The sequence below is a fragment of the Pogoniulus pusillus genome, chromosome 12, assembly GCF_015220805.1.
Source record: "Pogoniulus pusillus isolate bPogPus1 chromosome 12, bPogPus1.pri, whole genome shotgun sequence".
NCBI lineage: Eukaryota > Metazoa > Chordata > Aves > Piciformes > Lybiidae > Pogoniulus > Pogoniulus pusillus.
Window position 1 is genome coordinate 33274253 of NC_087275.1, and position 13321 is coordinate 33287573.

A 13321-nucleotide genomic window follows, 5' to 3' on the forward strand; every position below is an offset into this window, starting at 1 on the left:
CCCCTAACCTGTCCTGATCCCTGAGATTGTTCTTCCCCAGGTGCCAGACCCAAGGCTTGTCCTTGTCGGATTTCATTCCATTCCTCCCCACCCAGCCTGCAGCCTGTCTGGGTCTGGCTGGAGGGCAGGGATTTGTGATGGAGGAGCAGAGCTCTGATGCCAGGAGTGCCTCCTGCACTGTCACACAGCATGCCCATGCAGCTGGGCTGCAGCAGCTGCTTCACAGCCCTCTGGTTTTCATGGGCCGTTTCAAAGAGCATTTCTTCCATTTCAGCTGAGTTTGTGGTGTTGCTCCTGTGTCTTTGGTCACTGCTGGTGGCACTTTCTGCCTCTTCACTGTCTTCTTCCAGGTGAAGTGTTTGTGTTGAACGATGGTGGAGAAGTGGATTTAGATTTGGGCAATTATGAGAGGTTCTTGGACATCAATCTGTACAAGGATAACAACATCACCACTGGGAAGATCTATCAGCATGTCATCAACAAGGAGAGGCACGGGGATTACCTGGGCAGAACTGTCCAAGGTGAGCTGCCTGCTGCTCTTCCCTTCAGCCTGCAGCTGGAACAGGCTGCTCCTTGCTGTGTCAACTCTTCCTCCCTCTCTGCCTCCCTCTCAGCAGACATGGGCACATTGCTGCCTGGCTTCAGAGAAAGGAGCAACAGCACAGAGAGGCAGTAGCTTCCTTTTGGCTTGTGCTCTTTTTGCCCCCTTTGTGTGCAGTCAGAGAACAGCTCCTTGCAGGGCACCTCAAGGATCATCTCCAGCCTTTGCAATCCCACCCTGTTTCCCAGGTCTCTGGCCTGGGCTCTGCCACAGATGTTTGAGGCCTCAGGACTCCAGGGCCTGAGAGGCTCTCCTGCTGCTGGAACGATGGTACCAAACCCTCCAGCCCAGGACACATCCACAGGCTCCCCAGATCATAGGATCACAGAATCAGCCAGGCTGGGAGAGAGCTCCAAGCTCCCCCAACCCAGCCTAGCACCCAGCCCTGCCCAACCAACCAGACCATGGTACTAAGTGCCCCAGCCAGGCTGTGCTTCAGCACCTGTGGGTATATGGCACAGAGCCAGAGCAGCCACAGAGCAGAGGGACATGGGGACAAGGAGGGAGTCCCTTTTGCCTGGGCCTAAATGTTTGCTTGTGCCTTTGGTTGTGTCTTGCAGTTGTTCCACACATCACTGATGCAGTGCAGGAATGGGTGATGACTCAGGCAAAGGTTCCAGTGGATGATGACAGAGAGGAGCCACAGATCTGTGTGATTGAGGCAAGTATGAAACCTTCTAGGATGTGTCCCCAGTGAACCCCAGGGACTGCCTTGCTTTGGCTTTGCTGCTCCCTGGGAGAGCTCAGAGGGAAGGTTCTGAGAGCAGTAGTGCAAAGACAAGTTTGATGTCCTCTGGCTTGTTCTGAGAGTGCTGGAGGGGACCTTGTCCTTATGGCTTCTGCTGCTTGACCCCATCTCTCCCAGAAGACTGCTGGGACTGAGCTGCTGGAGAGTTTGCTAAGTTACAAAGCACAGCAGGCAGCTTGTGTGGTGTGGAGTGTCTGTGGTGAGGTGCAGACCTCTGGCTCACACTTTATACTGCTAATAGTGTTGTGAAAGCTGTGCTGCCTGGCACCTCCTGCAGGCACAGGACAGCCTCTGATATCAGCTGTCCAGAGACTGTTAGGGGCTGGCAGGGACCCCCAGAGAGCAGCCAGCCCAAGCCCTGCCAGGGCAGCAGCAGCCAGGGCAGGGCACACACAGCACAGCCAGGGGGGTTGCAGTGGCTGCAGAGAAGGAGACTCCACAGCCTCTCTGGGCAGCCTGCTCCAGGCCTCTGCCACCCTCACAGCCAAAAAGCTTCCCCTCCTCTTGCCCTGCCACCTCCTCTGCCCCAGCTTGCCCCCAGTGCCCCTTGTGCTGCCCTGGGCCAGCTCTGAGCAGAGCCTGCCTGCGTCCTGCCCACACTGCCCTGCACAGCTTGGGCACAGCACTGAGGGCAGCCCTCAGGCTGCTCTGCTGCCAGCTGCCAGCCCCAGCTGCCTTAGCCTGGCCCCACAGGGCCGTGGAGAGTCCTGTAGCAGTTAGCTGAGTGTGTGTCACTTCAGAGGCAGTTGGCACAGAGCTGTGTGAGCGCAGGCAGGCAGTGCAGGCAGAGCCCATTTGGTGGCAGAGAGGGATCAGGCTGCAGTGTAGCTACTCCTAAGGCTGCAGTGCTCAGTCTGGTTCAGCTCTGGTGTCTTTGCAGGCCAGTTTCATCATGGCCTTAATCCTGAGGTGGGGTTTGGCACCAAGAGAAGCGTGGCCAGCAGGGTGAGAGAGGTGATTCTGCCACTCTGCTCTGGTGAGACCTCAGCTGCAGCACTGCATCCAGCCCCCTGGCCCCAGCACAAGAAGAGAGACAAAAGCTGATGCAGTGGCTCCAGTGCAGGCCACCAGGATGCTCAGAGGGCTGGAGCATCTCTGCTGTGAATCCAGGCTCAAAGAGCTGGGGCTGCTCAGCCTGCAGAAGAGAAGGCTCCAGGGAGACCTTAGAGCTGCATTTCAGTGTTTGAAGAGGCCTGCAAGAAAGCCAGGGAAGGACTTTCTAGAAGGGCTTGGAGTGACAGGATGAGGGCAATGGTCTGGAGCTGGAGCAGGGCAGAGTCAGGTTGGGCATCAGGAGGGAATTCTGCAGAGTGAGAGTGGTGACATCCTGGCACAGGCTGCCCAGGGCTGTGCTTGAGGCTCTGTCCCTGGGGACATTCCAGCTCAGGCTGGATGTGTGCCTGTGCAGCCTGCTGCAGCTGGAGGTGTCCCTGCTGCTGCAGGGGCTGGGCAGGATGAGCTGTGAGGGTCCCTCCCAGCCCAGTACAGCCTGTGAGTAAATATTTGATGTCTTCCCTGTTGTCCATGGGACATTCATTGGTGGTGGATCCCTGGAGGGGTTGGGAGGGGTTGGAAGGGACCCAAAGAGGAGCCAGTCCAACCCCCTGTCAGAGCAGGACCATACAACCTAGCTCAGGGCACACAGGAACACATCCAGACAGGCCTGGAAAGGCTCCATAGAAGGAGACTCCACAGCCTCTCTGGGCAGCCTGTGCCAGGGCTCTGGGACCCTGCCAGGCAAGAAATTCCCCCTTGTGCTGAGCTGGAACCTCCTGTGCTGCAGCTTCCATCCATTGCTGCTTGTCCTGTCCCAGGGAGCAGTGAGCAGAGCCTGTCCCCCCCTCCTGACCCCCAGCCCTCAGATACTGATAAACATTGATCCAATCCCCTCTCAGTCTTCTCCTCTCCAGACTAAGCAGCCCCAGGGCCCTCAGCCTCTCCTCCCCAGGCAGTGCTGCAGTCCCCTCATCATCCTCACAGCCCTCTGCTGGACCCTCTCCAGCAGATCCCTGTCCCTCTTCACCTGGAGCCCTGAGCTGAAGGAAGTGCTCAAGATGAGGTCTCCCCAGGGGGTGGGGAGCCGTAGGGAGGTTGCTCACTGTCTGTGTTGTGTGGGGCACAACTCTTCAGTGTTCTGCCAGGGACATACAAGTCTGTCCTCTGCAGAGCCCTTCAGCTCTCCTGGCTGTGCTTTCTTTGCTCTGACACTGCCAAGTTTCTCTTCCAGCTGGGTGGAACCATTGGGGATATTGAAGGGATGCCTTTTGTTGAAGCTTTCAGACAGTTCCAGTTCAAGGCCAAGAGAGAGAACTTCTGCAACATCCATGTCAGCTTAGTGCCACAGGTAAGCTGGGGAACTTCACAGCCCAGGCTTTGCTCTGAGTTAGCCTTTCTCTGTGGCTCTCCTCAACCTTTCCATGCCAGAGGACTTCAGAGGTGTGGGTAAAGGCCTTGGTAATTGCTCTACTGACTGAGTTGGTTGTGGCCATCAGTGAGGCAGGAGTGGTGAAGTCTGTAGCTCATTGTGTTTCTGGCCAGCCCTGCCCACAGCTAGGCCCAGCCTGGCTGATTATTGGGTTCTGATTCCTGTGGGGAGATCTTCAGCAGGATGCTTGTGGGCAATGGAGTCAGTTAGGAAAAGCAGGGGAATGGGAAAAGGTTTGGGCACAGAAATGGCTGTGCCTCAGCTGCAGATGAAAGGCAGCCTGGAGCCCTAGAGAACATCTGTGCTGCTTACAGCCCTGGAGCAGGAGCTTCCAGATGGTCTCTGGTTCCTTCGTGCCAGTGCTGGAACTGCTCAGCCCGTAAGAGGCTTCCTGATACCCCCAGACTGCTGGGAAAGAGGCAGAGGATCTCTGGCCTGATCCTGGTTCCCCCTGGCATGGAAGTTTGCAGAGGTGCAGGCAGGAGCTCTTGCAGCTGTGCAGAGAGCTCCATGTCCTGCAGGGAGGCTGTAGCCAGGTGGGGTTGGGCTCTGCTGCCAGGCAGCCAGCAGCAGAAGAAGGGGACAGAGGCTGAAGCTGTGCGAGGGCAGGTCTAGGCTGGATGTTGTTAGGAAGTTGTTGTCAGAGAGAGTGATTGGCACTGGAATGGGCTGCCCAGGGAGGTGGTGGAGTGGCCGTGTCTGGAGGTGTTGCAGCCAAGCCTGGCTGGGGCACTGAGTGCCATGGTCTGGTTGGTTGGGCAGGGCTGGGTGCTAGGTTGGGCTGGGGGAGCCTGGAGCTCTCTGCCAGCCTGCTTGGCTCTGTGATTCTGTGTTGGTGGCACTTCTTGCCACATGGTGAGGCACTGAAATGCCTTCTCCTGGGAAACTTGAGGCACTTCATTTTCCAGGTAGCTCAGAGCCAAAACATCAGGGCTAAGCTGGTCTGAACACGAGGCAGAGCAGAACACTTTGTCCAAGAGCAGCTCCCTGAGGCAGAGGCAGGAAGGCAGAAGCAACACAACTTGTCACTAGTCCCTCCCCAGCCCTCCTGCAGCCCCCTTCAGACCCTGCAAGGCCACTCCAAGCTCTCCTCCAAGCCTTCTCCTCTCCAGCCTGCACAGCCCCAACTCTCTCAGCCTGTGCTCACAGCAGAGCTGCTGCAGCCCTCTCAGCATCTTGGTGGCCTCCTCTGCACTGTCTCCAACACTTCCATGTCCTGCTTGTGCTGGGGGCTGCAGAACTGCCCCCAGGACTGCAGGTGGGGGCTGAGGAGAGCAGAGCCAAGGGGCAGAATCCCCTCCCTTGCCCTGCTGCCCACACTGCTCTTGCTGCAGCCCAGCACAGGGCTGTGTCTGGGCTGCACTCACCCTGCAGGCTCCTGTGGAGCTTTGCATCAGCCCAGACCCCCAGGGCTGCTGCTGCAGCTGACTGTTCTGGAGGGCAGTCCCTGAGGGCTTTGTGCTGGGTTGGACATGCTCTGTTCTCAGAGTTGGGCTGGATCACCTTTGGAGGTCCCTTCCAGCCCAGACCATTCTGTCAGTTATTAGCAGCCCAGCTTTGGGACCATCCTGCCCCTGCCTGGGGCAATGAGACTGAGCCTTTCTGGCTGCAAGGTGTGAGAAATGTGACTGGGTGAGGATCAGGCAGTTCCTTCGCAGCTGGCGGTGGCTCCGCTTCTGCTGCTGGGCACTGAGGCTCTGCTTGCCCTGGCTGGCTTGCTGCTGTCCCTGCTCTCTGCTCAGCTGTGAGCAGGCTGCCAGGAGCTGGTAGCTAAGCTGTGCAAAGGTCTCTTTCTAGCCTAGTGCCACTGGTGAGCAGAAGACCAAACCGACGCAGAACAGCGTCCGAGCGCTGAGGGGCCTGGGCCTGTCTCCGGATCTGGTGAGTGCATCAGTACAGATCCTTCTCTGCAGCCATCCATGGGGGTCCCTGCAGGAGCTGTGCTCAGAGCCTGAGCCTCAGCCTCCCACCACAGAGAGGAGCTTCAGCAGTGCAGATCCAGTGCTGCACTGAAGCAGGAAATCAGATGGCTCAAATCCACTCCGAGTTAAGTCAGTTCAACTGACTCCCTGCAGTCCCTGGGCACTGCAGCTGTGCTCCTCTGAAGGGACCTGTGCACAGACATCCTTCTGCAGGGCTGGAGACCATGTAAAGTCATTTACATTCACCCCCAGAGAGCTGCCACGTCCAGCTGCCAGCAGCTGGCACCAGTGCTGTGCCCCAGGGATCGGTGCTGGGCACGGCCCTGTCCAGTGTCTCTATTGATGATCTGGAGCAGGGCATTAAGTCCAGTAGCAGTGAGTTTGCAGCTGGCACCAAGCTAGGAGCAGTGTGGAGCTGTTGGAGGGTAGCAGAGCCCTGCAGAGGGACCTGGCCAGGCTGCATGGGTGGGCAGAGGCCAATGGGATGAGATTGAACAAGGCCACGGGCAGCCTGTGCCAGTGTCTCAGCACCCTCACTGCAAATAATTTCCTCCCAGTCTCCAGTCCCAATCTGCCTTCCTCCAGCTCCAATCCATTCCCTCTCATCCTGCCACTCCCAGACCCTCTCCAAAGTCCCTTCCCAGCTCTCCTGCAGCCCCTTCAGGCACTGCCAGGCTGCTCTGAGGTCTCACTGGAGCCTTCTCTTCTCCAGACTGAGCAGCCCCAACTCTCCCAGCCTGTCCCCACAGGGGAGCTGCTGCAGCCCTCTGAGCATCTCCATGGCCTCCTCTGGAGCCTCTCCAGCAGCTCCATGTCCCTCTTCTGCTGGGGGGAGCCCAGAGCTGGAGGCAGTGCTGCAGGTGAGGGCTGAGCAGAGCAGAGTGGAGGGGCAGAATCCCCTCCCTGTGCTGCTGCTCTCCCTGCTCTGGCTGCAGCCAGCACACAGTTGCCTCTGTGCTGCCAGCCACCAGTGCTGGCTGCTGGGCACTTTGGCACCAGCTGGCACCCCCAAGGCCTTCTCCTGCAGGCTGCTCTCAGCCACTCCTCACCCAGCCTGGGTTTGTGCTTGGGAGGATCTTCTGCTGGTCTGCCCAGCAGCTCTTGCAGGTTTCTCCATCTGCCACCACAGATTGTGTGCAGAAGTGCAAAGCCCATAGAGATGGCAGTGAAGGAGAAGATTTCCATGTTCTGCCACGTGGAGCCTGAGCAGGTCAGTACTGCAGTGTCCTCTCTGGCAGCAGCTGGGCTTGTGGGAGAGGATGCAAACATTTCTCTGCTTTCCCCTTTGCAGTTTCAGACTCTGTCATTGCTGTGCAGTTGTTTCTGCCTCGCTGCCAGAGCCTGCAAGGCTGCAGCAGCTTTGGGTGTGTGTGTGCTGAGCTGCAGTTCAGATGGATGCTGCCAAGGTGCCTGTTGTACACAGTTAAGAGAAGGAATCTTTGGAGTGCAGAGTTAATTGCTGCACGTAGCTGTGAAAACTCTGCACTTCCCCTGCCCCTCTGCTCTGCTCTGCCCTGCTGAGGCCACAGCTGCAATCTTGTGCCCAGCTCTGGGCCCCTCAGGCCAAGAAGGAGCTGGGGGCAGTGGTGGAGAGAGCCCAGCCCAGAGGCAGAGAGCTCTGCAGGCAGGGAACATCTCCTGTGGGGCCAGGCTGAGGCAGCTGGGGCTGGCAGCTGGCAGCAGAGCAGCCTGAGGGCTGCCCTCAGTGCTGTGCCCAAGCTGTGCAGGGCAGTGTGGGCAGGACGCAGGCAGGCTCTGCTCAGGGCTGGCCCAGGGCAGCACAAGAGGCACTGGGGGCAAGCTGGGGCAGAGGAGGTGGCAGGGCAAGAGGAGGGGAAGCTTTTTGGCTGTGAGGGTGGCAGAGGCCTGGAGCAGGCTGCCCAGAGAGGCTGTGGAGTCTCCTTCTCTGCAGCCACTGCAACCCCCCTGGCTGTGCTGTGTGTGCCCTGCCCTGGCTGCTGCTGCCCTGGCAGGGCTTGGGCTGGCTGCTCTCTGGGGGTCCCTGCCAGCCCCTGGCACTCTGTTTTGGTGGGAGCTGAGCATGAGCTGTGCTGCCTGTGCACTGAGCCTCCCAGAGCTGGGCTGTGTGTGGGTTGCAGACTGCCTCTCCTGTGCCCAGAGCAGGCAGTGTCTCTCTGGTTAAAGTTCTCAGTTCAGTCTCTTGTGTTCTGCTTTTTCTTTTCCCCTGTTAGGTGATCTTCATCCATGATGTTTCTTCCACTTACCGAGTCCCAGTGCTGCTGGAGGAGCAGGGCATCATGCAGTACCTGAAGGAGAGGCTGAGTCTGCCCATTGCTGAGCAGCCCAGTGAGCTCCTGCTGAAGTGGAGGAGGATGGCAGACAGGTATTGAACCGCGGCTGCCGCCGGGCTGGGTCAGCAGCGTGCTCTGCATGCTCAGGGTTTAGAGCCCCTGTGCTGCTGGGGGCCGCAGGCGGTGTTTGGTGCCCGGAGCTGCAAGGCAGAGAGCACAGAGGCTGCCGGTGGCCCCGGGCCGTGACCAGGTGCCTGTGTTGGGCAGGTACGAGCGGCTGCGGCAGGAGTGCTCCATAGCCCTGGTGGGCAAGTACACGAGGCTCAGCGACTGCTACGCTTCCGTCGTCAAGGCCCTGGAACACTCTGCCCTGGCAATTAACCACAAGCTGGATGTAATGGTGAGCTTGCTTCTGCCTGTGCCTGCCAGGAGCCTTCCATGCCCTGTGCCGCTGCCCGCCGGGGCAGGCAGGTGCTGCCCAGGTGCAGGTCAGACAGGGAGCTGTGTGCCAGGCACACGCTGGCCAGGCAGCTCAGGGCTGCCAGAGGAGTGTTGCCAGGTTGTATTTGGAGCTAAGCTGAAAGGAAGTTGATAAGCCTGAGGGCTGGGATGCCATCCAGAGGGACCTGGCCAGGCTGGAGAGCTGGGCCAAGGCCCATATCCTGTTCAGTGTCTGTGTTGCTGATCTGGAGCAGGGCATTGAGTCCAGCAGCAGTGAGTTTGCAGGTGGCACCAAGCTAGGAGCAGCTGTGGAGCTGTTGGAGGGTAGCAGAGCCCTGCAGAGGGACCTGGCCAGGCTGCATGGGTGGGCAGAGGCCATGGGATGAGACTGAACAAGGCCAAGGGCAGGGTTCTGCACTTTGGCCACAACAACCCCAAGCAGCACTGCAGGCTGGGGCCAGAGTGGCTGAGAGCAGGCAGGCAGAGGGGGAGCTGGGGGTGCTGGGGAAGGGTTTGGAGCACTGCTCCATTCCTCTGAGGAGCAGCTGAGGGCACTGGGGTTGTCTAGCCTGGAGATGGAGTGGCTGAGGGGAGACCTCATTGCTCTCTGCAGCTCCCTGGAAGAAGGCTGGACTGAGCCTGGTGTTGGTCTCTTCTCCCAAGTAACCAGAGATAGGATGAGATTGAAATGGCCTCAGGTTGCAGCAGGGGAGGTTTAGGCTGGACATTAGGAAAGGTTTCTTCACTGGAAGGACTGCCAAACAGTGAAACAGCTGCCCAGGGAAGTAGTGGGGTGAGCATCCCAGCAGGCACTGGAGAGGTGTGGAGAGGTGGTGCTTAGGGGGGCACTTGGTGGTGTTAGGGTCATGGTCACTCTTGGTCACCCTAAAGATCCTTTCCAACCTAAGGGATTCTTAGGGCAGTTGTTGCCCCAAGCTCCAAAAGCCAAAGCTGGCAGGAGGTGGTCAGCATCACCTCAGCCCCTGGGAAGCTGCTGGAGCAAACAGCTTCAGGGTTGAATGTTGAGTGAGGCTCTGCCATTAGAGAGCCTGGCAGTGGACTGCTGGTGCTGAAATGTTCTCAGCCAAGGGCTCCTGCTCTGCTTCCCTGCCTCTGCTGACCTCCTTGGCACTGGTTTTGTCCAGAGGCTCTCCATGGAATCACAGAGTGGTTTGGATTGGAAGGCAGCTCCAGAGGGCACCCAGCCCAAACCCTGCACTCAGCAGGGACATCCTCCCCTGGAGCAGGCTGCTCACAGCCCTGCCCAGCTTCACCTCCAACAGCTCCAGCCATGGGCACTCAGCTCCCTCCCTGGGCAACCTGTTGCAGTGTGGCAGCAGCCTCCTGCTGCACAACTTGTTCCTCACAGCCAAGCTCAGGCTGCTCTGCTCTCAGCTCAAACCATTGCCCTCCTCCTGTCCCTGCAGGCCTTTGCCAGCAGTCCCTCTGCAGCCTGCTTGCAGCCCCTGCAGCTCCTGGCAGGCTGCTCTCAGCTCTGCCTGGAGCCTTCTGCTCTGCAGGCTGCACCCCCCCAACTGCCTCAGCCTGTCCCCATAGCAGAGCTGCTCCAGCCCTGACAGCATCTTTGTGGCCTCCTCTGGACCTGCCCCAGCAGCTCCATGCCCTTGCTGTGCTGAGGGCTCCAGGGCTGGCTCTCAGTGAAGCTGTTGGAGGTGCACTGGGAAATGGACTTGAGCCTCTGCTGCTCAGTGTCGAGGCTGTTCCAAGCTGGCTGTGTGGCCCCTGCCAGGCGTCCCTGGCAGAGGAGCTGGCACTGACTGCCTCTCTTCTCCATCAGTACATAGACTCCACAGAGCTGGAACCTCCTGCAGAGGCAGAGGACTCCGTGAAGTACCACCAGGCATGGCACAAACTGTGCAGGGCAGAGTAAGTGGCATGGGGAGCTCTGTGTCCCAGGTACAGGGGAGGGAATCTGCCCTGCAGCACATCCAAGCTTCCCTTGCTTGTGTGGAGGGCTAAGTGGGCATGGCTGTGGGGAGGCTGCAGGCACAGGACAGGAGAGCCTCATCCTGTATCCTCAGACTCTGCTTTGATCTCTGTGGACATGTTGCACTGGTCTGGGTGCTGGCTCTGGGGGCTGTTCTTTCCCAGCCAGGCCTCTTTGCAGCACAGGGCAGAGAGTTGTGTCTGCCAACTGCATCAGAGTGAAAAGCAGCAGCAAAATCAGAAGCCAAAGCTTGGCCAGTGCTGGTGATGCTCTGCAAACCTCTGTTCATGGAATCCTGCAGTGGCTCAGGCTGGCAGGGAGCTCAGGGCTCAGCTGCTCCAAGCTCCTGCCATGCCCAGGGACACCTCTCAGCCACACTCAGCTGCTCAGGGCCTCAGCCAGCCTGGCCCAGAACATCCCCAGCACCCTCACACTGAATATCTCAGCTCCACTCTCCCCCTACTCTGCCTCAGCTCCAAACCACTCCCCCTTGGCCTGTGCTGAGAGCCTGGCCCAGGCTGCCCAGGGAGGCTGTGGCTGCCTCCTTGCTGGGGGTGTTCTGGGCCAGGCTGGCTGAGGCCCTGAGCAGCTGAGTGTGGCTGAGAGGTGTCCCTGGGCACGGTGGGGAGGTTGCAGCAGAGGAGCTCTGAGCTGCCTGCCAGCCTGTGGCTGCAGTGGGACCTCTTTGCTGGCATGGTGTGACCTGTTGGTTGCTTGGTGTCTGGCTGTTGCAGTGGCATTCTGGTGCCAGGAGGGTTTGGCATCAGGGGAACAGAAGGCAAGCTCCGAGCTATCTCCTGGGCAAGGACGAAGAAGAAACCTTTCCTGGGTAAGCTCATTGCAGGCAGAGGCCCCTGGGGTGTGAGGGGTTGGTGCTTCAGAGAAGCCAAGCAGCACAGGGCCCTGAGGGAGGGCTCTTGCCTTGGGGGGGTCCCTCTGCTGAGTCGTGCCCAGGTGCTGCATCTGCTGCTCAGGGCAGGAAGAAAAAGCCTCTCCCTGCTCCAAGGCATTTCTTTGCCATGTGGAGAGCCTCTGCTGCTGACTGTGGTTAACCCAACGACATTGCAGGCAGGAATGGGTGTGCCACTGGCAGTTGTGCCTGGGCACCTCTGCCCTGGGCACTAAATTGTGTTACTTTACTGGCAGAGCTCACTGTGGGCAAGCCTAGAGATGCCACCTGGCCTGCAAGCTAAGTGAGGGCCTCTCAGGTTTGCTCCCTGCTTCACCTTTCCAGGCAGCTTCCTAAGTGGGCACTTTGGGCAGCTGCCAAAGCAGAGTTGGACCTGGGTGTGCCCAGGGCTGTGCTGCCCTTTGGCTTTGAGTAATCACTGCCACAGTGGGTGTGAGGGGGGAGAGTGATCATCTGTGGGCACTGCTGTGTGCAGGGGCCCAGCTTGGCAGTGGCAGCTCAGCGCTCAGCAGCCACTCCTGGCTGAGCTGGGTTGTAAGTCTGCAGCTCTACACTGGGTGCCACTGTGGGTTCTACTCTGGGTGCCACTGTGGCTTTGCTCTGGGTGCCACTGTGGCTTTTGCTCTGGATGCCACTGTGGCTTTTGCTCTGGGTGCCACTGTGGCTTTGCTCTGGGTGCCACTGTGGCTTTGCTCTGGGTTCCACTGTGGCTTTTGCTCTGGGTGCCACTGTGGGTTCTACTCTGGGTGCCACTGTGGGTTTTACTCTGGGTGCCACTCTGGCATTGCTCTGGGTGCCACTGTGGGTTTTGCTCTGGGTGCCACTGAGGGTTTTACTGTGGGTGCCACTGAGGGCTTCCCATGGGTGCCACTGAAGGTTTTACTCTGGGTGCCACTGAGGGTTTCCCTCCTGTGGGTGTGAGGGTTTCCAGGCAGCCACGTCTCAGGGCAGCAGACACTGGCCAAGTGCTGCTCTTGGCCTGTTACACTCTGGGCTGTTTGTCTCCTCACCCAGGGGTCTGCCTGGGCATGCAGCTGGCAGTGGTGGAGTTTGCAAGGAACTGCTTGAATTGGCAAGGTGAGCTCAGGGTGCCAGTGTGAGTGTGGGCTGCTGGGTGGCTCTTGGTACAACTGCTCTGCAGACCTCATGGGTGCTGGATTCGGCTGAAGGTGCTGAGCTGCTCCCTTGCTGAGCAGGGGACATGCATCTGGTGGAGCAGGTCCAGAGGAGGCCACAAAGATGCTCAGGGTCTGGAGCAGCTCTGCTGTGAGCACAGGCTGAGGGGGCTGGGGGTGTGCAGCCTGCAGAGGAGAAGGCTCCAGGCAGAGCTGAGAGCAGCCTGCCAGGAGCTGCAGGGGCTGCAAGCAGGCTGCAGAGGGACTGCTGGCAAAGGCCTGCAGGGACAGGAGGAGGGCAATGGTTTGAGCTGAGAGCAGAGCAGCCTGAGCTTGGCTGTGAGGAACAAGTTGTGCAGCAGGAGGCTGCTGCCACACTGCAACAGGTTGCCCAGGGAGGGAGCTGAGTGCCCATGGCTGGAGCTGTTGGAGGTGAGGCTGGGCAAGGCTGTGAGCAGCCTGCTCCGGGGGAGGATGTCCCTGCTGAGTGCAGGGCTTGGGCTGGATGCCCTCTGGAGTTCCCCTCCAGAGGCTCTCTGGGAAGTCTGCAGGGGGGAGGAGTGAACAAGTGGGAAGTGGTTTGCTCCCTGTCTCCCATCAGCTGGAACAGCCAAAGCACAGCCACTGCAGCAGTGCTCTGAAGGGATGGAGCTCGCCAGGGCAGCTCCAGCACTGAGCTGAGAGGGAGGAGGTTTGGGAGGTGGGAAAGGGAGTGTGTGTGCCTGAGGAGGTGCTGCAGTGTGCACACAGACAGTGGGAGCTGGAACGCAGACAGGCCCTGCAGTGCCACAGATCTGCTGGGATGAGTGTGTGGCTGGTGCAGGCCAATGGACTGACCCTGGGCAGGAACTGGTTTTGTTTGCAACTTCTGTTCCAGATGCAAATTCTACAGAGTTTGACCCAGACACCAGAAACCCTGTGGTGAGTACTGAATGTTCCTGCTCCTGCCTCTGACCTCC

The 13321-nt window shown here is 59.1% G+C and overlaps 1 protein-coding gene across 2 annotated transcripts in view; it reads left to right on the forward strand.

Annotated features, from left to right (window-relative positions):
- CTPS2 (CTP synthase 2) overlaps nt 1-13321 on the forward strand; it is a 34419-nt gene that overhangs the window by 2689 nt on the left and 18409 nt on the right. The window contains exons 3-13 of one of the 2 annotated variants that reach the window (XM_064152095.1): nt 351-521; nt 1162-1262; nt 3577-3693; nt 5572-5655; nt 6826-6906; nt 7889-8040; nt 8216-8348; nt 10188-10276; nt 11072-11166; nt 12262-12324; nt 13240-13283. In XM_064152095.1, the coding sequence (XP_064008165.1) occupies nt 351-521; nt 1162-1262; nt 3577-3693; nt 5572-5655; nt 6826-6906; nt 7889-8040; nt 8216-8348; nt 10188-10276; nt 11072-11166; nt 12262-12324; nt 13240-13283 (1130 nt within the window). The remainder of the gene's footprint in view (nt 1-350; nt 522-1161; nt 1263-3576; nt 3694-5571; nt 5656-6825; nt 6907-7888; nt 8041-8215; nt 8349-10187; nt 10277-11071; nt 11167-12261; nt 12325-13239; nt 13284-13321) is intronic. The other variant, XM_064152096.1, reaches the window with a different exon arrangement.